This window comes from Fonticula alba (genome assembly GCF_000388065.1).
Source record: "Fonticula alba strain ATCC 38817 unplaced genomic scaffold supercont2.3, whole genome shotgun sequence".
Lineage (NCBI taxonomy): Eukaryota > Rotosphaerida > Fonticulaceae > Fonticula > Fonticula alba.
Window position 1 is genome coordinate 1368767 of NW_009242973.1, and position 10872 is coordinate 1379638.

At 67.8% G+C, this 10872-nt stretch overlaps 3 protein-coding genes across 3 annotated transcripts in view; 1 reads left to right on the forward strand and 2 right to left on the reverse strand.

Annotated features, from left to right (window-relative positions):
- Nucleotides 1-13: 13 nt before the first annotated feature.
- H696_02095 (hypothetical protein) lies at nucleotides 14-3728 on the forward strand (the record flags this gene model as incomplete). The annotated part of the gene is made up of 4 exons (XM_009495993.1): nucleotides 14-169; nucleotides 482-1018; nucleotides 1281-1610; nucleotides 1937-3728. 4 exons carry the CDS (start codon nucleotides 14-16, stop codon nucleotides 3713-3715), a joined length of 2802 nt encoding a protein of 933 aa, XP_009494268.1. The 3' UTR covers nucleotides 3716-3728.
- Nucleotides 3729-4526: 798 nt separating this feature from the next.
- H696_02096 (hypothetical protein) lies at nucleotides 4527-7837 on the reverse strand (the record flags this gene model as incomplete). Its single annotated transcript, XM_009495994.1, has 10 exons — nucleotides 4527-5045; nucleotides 5222-5501; nucleotides 5725-5969; nucleotides 6240-6507; nucleotides 6641-6858; nucleotides 7000-7229; nucleotides 7313-7349; nucleotides 7453-7569; nucleotides 7684-7704; nucleotides 7835-7837. The coding sequence occupies 10 exons, from the start codon at nucleotides 7835-7837 to the stop codon at nucleotides 4527-4529; spliced, it is 1938 nt and encodes a 645-aa protein (XP_009494269.1).
- A 1040-nt stretch (nucleotides 7838-8877) lies between these two features.
- Nucleotides 8878-10872, reverse strand: part of H696_02097 (hypothetical protein) — a 7478-nt gene continuing 5483 nt past the window's right edge. The window contains exons 2-7 of the mRNA XM_009495995.1: nucleotides 10571-10717; nucleotides 10391-10464; nucleotides 10065-10287; nucleotides 9665-9852; nucleotides 9257-9436; nucleotides 8878-9130 (exon numbers count right to left, since the gene is read on the reverse strand). Coding sequence (XP_009494270.1) covers nucleotides 8921-9130; nucleotides 9257-9436; nucleotides 9665-9852; nucleotides 10065-10287; nucleotides 10391-10464; nucleotides 10571-10717 — 1022 coding nt within the window. The 3' untranslated portion in view covers nucleotides 8878-8920. The remainder of the gene's footprint in view (nucleotides 9131-9256; nucleotides 9437-9664; nucleotides 9853-10064; nucleotides 10288-10390; nucleotides 10465-10570; nucleotides 10718-10872) is intronic.

The following is a 10872-nucleotide window of genomic DNA, read 5'->3' on the forward strand; positions in this document are numbered from 1 at the left end:
CGTAACGCCGGCCATGCAGCTGAACTACGGCCAGAAGGAGCCCACCACCCATGGGAATGATCATGGCATCATGTCCGTCTGGCGGCAGGGTATCCTCGGTGAGGGCGTCACCGTGGCCGTGGTGGACGATGGCATTGAGCACACGCACGAGGACCTCAAGGCAGCCTACGTACGTGATCCCTCTCCCTGAGAGGCGGCACATCCGCGCCAGCCTGGCAGCCGAGGCGGGTGCATGGCCCGCCCACATGTCACACACACATACATGTCACACACAGTCACAAGCCCGGGACCGAGCACGCTCGACCGCGCCTGCCGCTCTCCTCGTCCACTCCGCTTTTCATCCTGTGTCTTCTTGCTCGGGTTCTGACCGTGTGCGTATGCCCCTATTGGTCGACGTGCCTGTCTCGTGCCGCCGTCGCTCCACTTCATACACACATGCACCCACGCACCCACACGCACACGCCCAACCACATGTGGACAGTATCCCCAAAGCTCGTATGACTTCAACGGCAAGGATGCCGACCCCTTCCCCGGCGGGCAGTTCGACTACCATGGGACCCGGTGCTCCGGGCAAATTGCCTCGACCCCGAACAACCACATGTGCGGGGCTGGCATCGCGCCCAAGGCCCGTGTGGCGGCGCTGCGGCTGATCAGCTCGCCCACCACCGACACCGATGAGTCGCGTGCCCTGTCGTATGCGCGGTCGGTGAATTTCATCTACAGCAACAGCTGGGGCCCGACCGATGACGGCGCCACCATGGAAGCCCCGGGGCCACTGGCCTCGCGTGCCCTCTGGGAGGGCGTGGCTTTTGGCCGCGAGCGCCGGGGAAGCATCTTTGTCTTTGCCTCCGGCAATGCGGCGCGCGTGGGCGACACATGCGACTACGATGGCTATGCCAGCTCGTTGTATGTGATGGCCATCGGGTCGATCGGCGAGCATGCCCGCACTGTTGCCTACACGGAGCCCTGCGCGTCGCTCTTTGCGGTGGCCTTTTCCTCGGGCGGTGGCGATTCGATCGTGCGTCCACATTGTGGCAATGGCAAGGGCCCGGGGAGGGGGGGGGGGGCGGAGGGAGCGTAGTTGCACGTGTGTAAGAACATCTATGTGTGTGTGTGTGTGTGGGCGGGTGTTGGCCCGGTGGCACGCCTCCTGTTTTTTACCAGCCAAGGAAGTAGGCTTTGCACGCGTGGCAGGGCCAACGGGCGGGCCACCGGCCGGTCCAAAACTGACACACCCACGCACACATGCACGCCGGCGTACACGTCGGAAATGCGCACAGACCACCGTCGACCGGGACAACCGCTGTACGCGTAGTCACTCCGGCACATCGGCCTCGGCCCCCTCGGTGGCGGGGATCCTGGCGTTGCTGCTGTCGGCTCGGCCGGACTTGACATACCGCGATGTGCACCACCTGGTGGCCAAGACCGCGGTGGTGGTGGACGCCGAGCACGCCGCCTGGCAGGTCAATGCCGCTGGGCTGCCTTTCTCCCGGCACCATGGGTTTGGCCTGATCCGGGCCGATCGGCTGATCGAGGCGGCGGCCTCCTGGCAGACGGTCGGCGGCTACGAGTACTCGATCCCCTGGCTGACCAAGCCCCTGACTCTTGGGGTATGTTGCAGACCGACACCGTGTCCGCCGGCTGTGCTGCATGGCCAGCAAGCGCCGGTCTTGGGGCCGGGGACTGGGGGGGGGGGGGGGGGGCGGGGCGGAAATGGTGAGGGCGAGGCCGAGCGATGGCCCGCCAAAATGGCCAGGCCTTCCTTATTGCTGTCCCAGACGCCCTCCTTTTCCTGGCCTGCCATGTATAGCGCGCTGCGCACGACCAAGGTCCACGCGCGATCTCCGTGTGTCTAACAGCTCTCCGCTCGCCGACCTGTCACATATGGGCCCATGCCCACGCACGCGCACGCGCACGCGCACGCGCACGCGCACAGACCGCCATCGGCACGGCGCAGACCGGCCACGCCATGGAGTTCTCCTTCCACGTGCCGCGCGAGCCAGTCGATGCCGACGGGTTCACCGTGCCAGAGCTCACCGAGCGGGTGGCGCTCTTGGTGGACTTGCGCCATCCGCAGCGCGGGGCCGTGGCCGTGACTCTCACCTCGCCGGCCGGCACACGGGTGGTTATGGCCTCCGGCCGGCCGGATGACTGGAACCGTGATGGCTTCCGGAACTGGACCTTCACCTCGGTCTTCTTCTGGGACGAGGACCCGCGCGGGGAATGGCGGGTGCAAATCCGCGACCTGGCTCCCCAGAGCATGCCCCAGATGCAGCGCCAGGTGGTCTGGTCGCAGATGGCCATCCATGGGCGCATGCGCGAGCCCACCAAGCCGCGCCAGCCGCCGGGCCGCGACTACACCGGTCCCCTGCGCCCGGGGTACAATCTCGGCCTGGGCGGCGGCGAGGGTGGCGGCCCGGGCGGCGGCAGTGGTCCCCACCTGCCGGACGGCGGCCCGGGCGGCGGCGGCGGCAGTGCCGGCCCCGATGACCGGCCCATTCTCAGCATCCCGGTGGCCCTGACCCTGGGAGTGGTGATGGCCCTGGCCATGGGGCTGCTGCTGCACCATGGGTTCCGCGCGGCGCGCGAGTGGGTGTCCGGCCGCGGCCCGGCGGCCGAGGGGGGCTTCCACAGCCCGACTGACCCGCCGCCCCCGGGGCCGGGAACCGGTTCATCCAGGCGAAAGCGTCGCCCTGGCGCCGGCCGCCCTGGCCGGCCGAATGATCTCCAAGAGGCAGGCCATGTGGCCGGCGGCAGCCCCGGCGGCATCGACCCCCGCTTCGACCTGGACAACGATGACTATGATGATGATGATGATGATGATGAGGATGATGGCGGCTACGACTCGGACGGGGCCTTTGCCTTCGGCCGGGTGGCGGGTGGCGGTTCGCGCCGGGCGGCCGGCCCGGGCGGCGGCATCCCCGCTTCCGCCTCCAAGACCGGGCTCCTGCTGGGGAAGCTGACTGGCGGCGGTGGCCCCGGTGGGGCTGGTGCGGCGGTTTCCCCGAGTGGCGGCCCCGCCGGCATCGGCGAGGACTACGAGATGGAGGATCTGTCCTCGGCGTCCTCCAGCGGCCTTGGTGGCCCCTCGCAGCACTCGTACCAGCCGCCCGGCCATCCTGCCGCCGGGGCGGCCTCTTCGGCTGGCCCCGCGACAGATGTCGAGGCGATTCTCGGCTCCGGCGGGCGTCTGGCCCCGCCGCCAAGCGCATCCGCTGCCAGTGGTGGTGGTGGTGGTGGTGCGACGCAGCACAAGACGCGGGCGACGGCTTCCGCCGGGGGAGGCTCCAGTGGCGGCCATGTTGGCATGGGGGGAGGCCCCGGTGCCCATCCCCGAATGGACATCCTGGCTGCCGGCTCCAGCACCAGCCCCCCGACGAATGTCCCGCGGATTTACTTCATCGGCACTGGTGGCAGCAGCAGCACCGGCGGACCAGGGCCGGACGCCCAACCGTCGCCGGTCACCCCGTCCTCCATCGGCGGGGGCGCCACCGGCACCCCGGAGCACGACCTGTCATCCTCCCTGCTGCTGGTGGCAGGCGGCACGCGCGGCGGGTCAGCCGCCGCCAGCCCCGGCCTCTTTGCCATTCCCCGGCCGCCGAGCGCCACCACCGCGACCACTGCCAGCAGTCCATTGGTGGGAGCCGACCTGCGCCAGCGAGCAAACGTCGACAACTCGTGCAACGGCACCCTCAACCTTCTTAGCCTCGATTAGAGCCGGCAAAAGGGGGGAAGGGGAGGGAAAGCGGGGCGCGCACGAGAGAGAGGGAGAGAGAGAGAGAGAGAGAGAGAGAGAGAGGCTCAGCGACGATCATGGCTTGCGTGTCGCACCGGGAACACATACACCACACAAAAGCTCCGCATGCTGCCCTTTCCCCGGGGTGTTGCGTTTGTGTGTGCATGTGCCTGTTTCAGGCATCTCTCACTCGCTCTCTTCCTCCCTCCCTCCCTCTCTCTCCCTCCCTCTCCCTCCCTCCCTCTCTCTCTCTCTCTCTCCCCCCCCCCCTCGCGCAATATACATCATGTAAATACCGCCTCTTTTTTTTGATGTGCCCGTGTCTACACGTGTGAGCCGCTCTCGCCTTGCATGCGCGCTTGCGGTCCTCGGCTGTGTACGTGCCCCGTTCGGGGCCGGCATGTGTACACCCCGCGAATGTGGTGGAGGTAGTGCAGGTATATTTTTCTCGACCCCGACCGGGGGGGGGGGGGCGGTGTGCCTTTGTAAGGGGTGGAGTGGACAGGGGTGGGGAAGGGGGGAGCGGAGGGACACAGAGAAGGCAACACCTTTGCGAGGGAGAGAGATTCGGCAAAAGACATGAGAGAGCAACACGCTCTGGCAGGGGGAGAGGGAGAGAGCGAAAGAGAGGGCCGCGAACCAGACACGCTCCGAGCTGGGCCCGATTTGTCTTTCCTCCTCTCCTCCTGGCTCTCGCTGGCTCGGAGCCTGTGTCCCTTTCACACTCTGCTCCGCATTTTTCCCTCACTGGCTCCCCCCCCCCCCCGCCCCTCGCCATGGCCCTCTCTCTTTAGAAGTCGAAGTCGTCCGTGGTGGAGAAGGGCGAAGCAGGGTTGCTCCACTGGGCGGCGGGGGCAGCAGGGGACCGGTTGCCGGGGCTGCCAGGGCCAGGAGCCACCGGCGAGCCGGCCGCCACGCCGAAGGGCGAGGCCGAGGACGGCGATGCCGACGGCTGGAGGCCTGTGAAGAGCGGACTGGAGGAGGTGCCCGGCGGCTGGGCCGCGGTTACGAGAGGCGAACCGCCGCCGGGGCTACCACCGCGGCTGAGCCCCGGCGAGGAGGGGGACGAAGAGGAGGAGGCCGCCACCGCCCCGGAGCCGCCGCTGGCGAAGGTAGGCATGGCGAAGGGGGCGCGTGCTTCGCCGGCCGCCGGCGGCGGGGCCACCATCGGCAGGGCCGCCAGCCGGTCCTCCAGGCCGGTCGTCAGCGGGGTGGCAGCGCCGGCACCTGGCATGCCCGGCGACCCTGCCCCGCTGGCGGAGAAGCCGCCGTCAAGCGGCTGCGCCTGGCGCGAATACGAAGCGAGATCCTGCAGGGGGACAAGTGGCGCGAGGTCAGAGCCGTGCTATGCGATGGCCAGGGCACAGGAGAGGGCAGAGAGAGAGAGAGAGAGAGAGAAAGAGGGAGAGGCGGGCACAGAAAAAAAAAAGGCGAGAGGATACATCGCCCTGACTGCGCAAGCACCAGGGCGCGGCAGACACATACCGCGGTCGGGGACACGCCGCCGCTGCGGGGCATGTCCTCCAGGGTGGGCGAGTGCGCCGTCGAGGAGGAGCCCGACTCGGTGCTCCGGATAGAAAGGGTCTCCGTGTCCAGGGAGGGGGTCTCGGCCTGGCGGTCGCCCCTCGACGAGAGGTGACCGGCGGGGGGGGCGGCGTTGGCCGAGCCGAAGGCCACGGCATCCGGCCGGGCCAGAGACCCAGCCACCCGCGGGTGCGTGATGGACAGCACCGACTTCCAGTGGTCCAGGCAGTGATCGACCAGGCTGCACATACGGCAGGGGGACCGGGCAGCAGGTGAGAGGCCAGTCGAGAGAGGCGGAGGATGAAAAGGGGGAGGAGGAGGGGGAGCGGCGACAGCTGCGCCAGCAGCAGGAGAAAGGAGCGGGGCGGCAAAGAGGGCGGGATACGAGCAGCAAAGGGACAGGGGGCTCATGGCAAGCCCACAGGGGCAGCCACCCGGGGGGGGGGGGGGGGGGGGGGCCGTACTCCGGGCGGTAGGTACGCGCCAGCATGGCGGCCTCAGCCTCGCGGCCGGTGTCCAGGAGGATCTGCGCGCAATCGACCAGGTTGTGCGTCACCCAGTTGGCCGCAAAGGCCACGTTGGTGGATTCGGCCTCCTCAGCCAGGCGGGCCACCTTGCGCAGGCCCTCCTCATTGCCGCATGCATTGTAATACATCAGCAGACCGGGCAGGTCGCCGGCCCGCATGAGGGCCTTCTCGGCAAGATGGAACTGCGGAGGGCCGATGTTTTTTTTTTTGTTTCGTTGGTTTTTTTTTCGGCCCCACCCCACGCACTCGGTTAGCCACATGCTGGAAGGACAGCGCGGAAGGGGGGGGGGGGGGGGGGGGGGGGGGGGGGGGGGGCGGGGGGGGGGGGGGGGGGGGGGGGGGGGGGGGGGGGGGGGGGGGGGGGAAGGCGAGAGGGTGAGAGGGTGGGAGGAAGGGGCGCGAGTGTGCCGGCGTCGAGCCATCTTCACCAGGAGCCCCGGTGCACGGCATACCTTGAGCACGACAGTGCCCTCGTCGAAGCCGATGGCCACGTCGTTGTTGCCCGGGCGAGTGGCGATGGCCCACACGCGCTCCAGCCCATAGCTCAGGGTGTTCTCCAGGCGGAAGGTGTGCGAGTGCCAGAGGCGCACGGTGCCATCCTCACTGCCACTGATGATCAGCGGCAGGGTCGGGTGGAAGGTGACCACGGACAGGTTCTGCGTGTGTCCGCGCAAGGTTTGGATCGGGGACTTGGAGTGCAGATCCCAGACCTTGATTTGCCTGGCAGGGCAGAGGAGAGGAGGAGACAGCGAGAAAGGGGCAGGGGGCGGTATGCGGTCAGCAGCGAGCGAGCGAGCGAGCGGGTGGGCGGAGGAGAGAAGGGGGGGGGGAGGGCGTGCGGGTATGTGCGCACATGTCATCCGCGCCGGAGATCAAGAGCGGGCGATCGCTGCCGGGGTAGAAATCCAGGCAGTTGACGCCTCGCTCGTGGCCCTCCAGAGTGAAGTTCGGCACCGCGGCGCCGATCTGCCACACCTTGATGGTGCGGTCGAGCGAGGCCGAGGCGAAGGTCGACGGATCGCGGGGGTTGAACACCACCTGCATGACATAGTGGCTGTGGCCCTCGAAGGTCTGTGAGCGGGAGGCACACGCGGGCAAAGGGTCGGGGAATGATGGGAGATGGGTCAGCGGCAGCACGGGGGAGGCGAAGGTCCGGCAAGGCGGGAAGGGAGGAGGAGGGGAGGGGGGGGGGGCAGCTTCGGCGGCGCGCACCTGGAAGTTGCGCCAGCCCTTTTCCCAGTCCCACGCGCGGATGGTCATGTCGTCGGAGGAGGACAGGACAATCGGCAGGGTGGGGTGCACGGCAATCGACCGAATGTAATCCATGTGCCCCTCGAAGGTGGTCACCTTCTCCAGGGTGTTGTAGTTGAACACGCGGATGTGCATATCATCGGCACCGACGACGATCCAGTTCTTGCGCGCGATGAAGCAACCGGTGCGAACTGGTGGTCAACATGTAAGTAGCAGGCGGCAGCCGGGCGGGGGGGGGGGGGGGGGGAGGCCGGGCGGGCGAGTGGTCGCGTACCGGGGAGCTCAGACACCTCGAAGGTCTTCAGCAGGGTCTGGGCCAGGCAATGGTGGCCCGGCGTGGCAAAAGGGCACGGGGAGGTCAGTGGGGACGCCGGTTCCCGGGCCCGGGGACGGGGCGCGTGGACGGGGGCGCACCTGAGTCTCGAAGTTCCAAATCAAGGCCTGGCCATTGTACAGACAGGCCAGGACCCAGGGCTCGGTCGGGTGGAAGTCCACAGCCTTCACCCGGTCCGAGCGGGCATAGAGCTTCTTCTGCAGGGGGCGGGGGGGGGGGGGGAGGGGGGGCAGATGTGGGGATGCAGGGTCAGGAGCGGCCAGACGAGGGGCGGGAGAGAAGGGCGAAGGAGGTGTAAAGCGTGCGCGCACCGTGATGTCAAGACGAAGGGGCTTCGAGGCGGGCACCGGGGGGTGGTGGGGAGGCGGAGCCGCAAGGCAGGAGAGCGAGGAGGGGTGTCAGAGGAGGGAGCAATGCCAAGCCGGCGGGAGGCGCACAGATCAGTGAGCGGGTGCGAGGCACCATTGTTGGTGGGACCAAGCTGAAGGACTTCTCGGGGATCCTTTTCTAGATGCTGGGCAGATGGGGCGGAAGAGGGGTGCAAGGTGACGCCGACGGCGGCGGCGGCGGCGGCGACGATTGCGGCGATTGCGGCGAGAGCCGTGGCTGTGTTAGGAAGGAGGACACTGGGGTGGAGGAGAGATGCCCGGCGTCTTCGGGGGCGGTTGGCGAGCAACTGGCGCGAAGGAGGGGAGAGAAGGGGTGGCGGGGGAGGCAGAGCGCGCGAGGGAGAGCGAGGGAGAGCGAGGGAGAGATGTACGGCAGATTGCGAGCAGGAGAGGGAAAGACACAAAGAAGGAAGCACAGGGGGAGAGGGGGAGGGGGAGGGGAGGAAGATCCAGGGCGGGAGGTGTGAGGATATAACGCGGGCGGTGCGGCGCCCCGGGTGTTGGCGGTGCACCCCCCCATCAGTACGAATGTCCCCTCGCCCCGCCCCCCGCCCCTTAGAGAACGGGGAACTTGGTGCAAAATCCCCGGCGGCCCTCTGCCTGTCCCGCGCAGGCCGCCTTCACAGCCATCCACAGGCGCCAACGGTACTGCTAAGAACGGTTGGGAGAGAAGGGGGCTCCTTCCGAAGCCCCCTCCCTTTCGTTGAGGGGGGGGGGGGGGGGGCAGGCGGATCGCCACTAACACACCGGCCAATAGCTAAGAAGGGAAAAAGGGCGCCCCACAGCGATTTGCGCCGAAGTCACCACCACACCACCATGTCCCCAGCACCACGACACAAGCGGCCGCCCAACTAGTGTGCAGACAGGGCCGGGCAGGGGGGCGGTATGGTCTTTTCTCCCCCGCACATCGCACACTTTCCTCCGGCCACACCGGGTCACAGTGGCCGGAAAAACTAACAACATGCCCGGAGCCGGACCGCGGCAAAAGCCCATACATCATCCACGCATCGCATCGCATCGCCCCCCCCCCCCCCCCCGCTCCGAGTCCGTGCCCCCGGCCGCAGTACTCTGACAGGCCTGGTGGTCAGTTGGGGTGTCGGGATCACGTGTATGATATTCGCTAAACTGTATTTGTGGCATGTAACCGAGAGCCGACCCATCACTCGGCGGCCGAGAGCCGGGCGAGGAGGGAGGCTTCCCGACGTGCGAGGGCCGCAACGGGGCCCTCCTCACCGGTGGGCCCCCCCCCGGGAGAGGTTTGCCCATCGGCCGAGACAAACAACTCGTCGGCCGTTAGCCCGGCCGGAGGCTGGAGGAGAACCGAGGCAGGGAAACCGGGCCGAGGGGCGAAGAGCGGACGCTCGGCCGACTGGGTGCGTGCACATGCATATGTGTGTACATCAGGAGGGGGGTGGGGGAGCAAATGTCAGCGCAAGGGGACACGGAGGAGCGGATGGCAGAGCACATGGCGGGCAGGGAAGGAGATCAGACATACGGAAAAATCTGAAGCAGGGTCGGAGCCGGGGGCGCTGGCGGCGTCCGAGCCAGGTCGCCGGGTCGGGCGAGAGTGCGCCGTGGCTGTAAGCCCCTCAGCGCGGGCCACAATCGCGGGGGCCACCCCGCGCGACCACGCAAGGCGCAGGCCATGCGGCGGGGTGGTCTTCAGAGCGGCATTCTGTCGGGCAAGGCGTGCGAGAAAAAGGAAGGAAGGCAGGGAGAGGAAGGGAGAGGAAGGGAGAGGAAGGGAGAGGAAGGGAGAGGGTGAGAGCCTGGAAGGAGGGAGGGGCATGGCAGGGGAGACAGGATTGTCTGGCGGGAATTGGGAGAGCGGTAGGGAAGGGGGGCGGACGAGCTTTCGTGTGTATGTGTGTGTGTATATAGGAGGGGGAGACAACCGACATACCGCCTCGCCTACTCGGCGGAAGGTGATGTGCGCACTGCGCGACTCGAAGTCCACCTTGGAGACAGACCTCGCGGCAGGGGCAAAGAGCGACAACAGGCGCTGCGTCATGGATGACACTGAGACATGCGCCCCATCAAGTGAGGCAGCCCCAACTGACCAGGACACCCGCAGGGTGCGGTCCGCCTCATCTGCAAGGGGCGAATGGCCCGGCAGCCGAAGGGACGCCGATCGGGAGGGTTAATAGGTGCGGGGTTGGTCCGGGGCAAGGCAGGGGCAGAGGGAGAGGGAGAAAGAGAGAGAGAGAGAGAGAGAGAGAGAGAGAGAGAGGGCCAGAGCAACATGCGAGGCGCCGCAAAAAAAAAAGAAAAAGGGTGGGGGGCGAACAGGCGAAGGGTCATACCGATCTGCATGGCGGCCGTGGCGCGTGCGCGCTCGGCCAGCGACTCAGCGATCGACTCGGACTCCGAGACAAAAAGCGACGAGGTACTGCTGGCCGCGCGCATGGGCGAGTCGTCGTCGCCCGATTCGCGGCTGGCCCGGTAAGTTGGAGAGGCAAAGCCAGCCCCCGATCCTGGGGTGGCGGACCTGCGGTCCTTGTCGCGATCTGACCGAGCCCGGTTGGCCTGGCATGGGAGAGGGGGGGAGGGGGGGATGGGATGTTGTGAGTTGCCACCCTGCACGCGGCCGGGCTTTCGCATGTGTGGCCGGCTGAGCTGGCAGGCGCACCTGGTGTTGATAGGCCGCACGGCGGTCGGAGGACTGGCGCATCTCCTTGGCCTCCTGCTCGCGGCGGGCGAGGTCTGCGGCGGGCGAGCGGCCACGAGCATCGAGTGGGTGTCGGGTGAGTGTCGGGTGCGGGAGGGGACGCAGCGAAGGAGGAAGGGCAATCCGGGCGTGACATCGCACCGTCGATCATCTTCCGACGCGAGGAGTCCTGGGCTTGGCGCCGGAGCTCGGCCTCCCGACGAGCGCGCATTTTTTGATCATACTCCGCTCGCTTGGTCGGATCGTTGAGGATGGCGTACGCGACTGATAGCGCGTGGAACTTGGTGGCTGTACGCAAGGCACCACGGGTAGGGCCGGCATGGTAGGGTCAGGCGCCCATGCAAAGGGAAAGCCCACCTACTCGACTCGTCCGCCCTTGCGGCGGCGGCGGCGGCGGCGGCGGCGGCAGCATATGTGCATGGGGGGAGGGAGGAGGGGGGGGG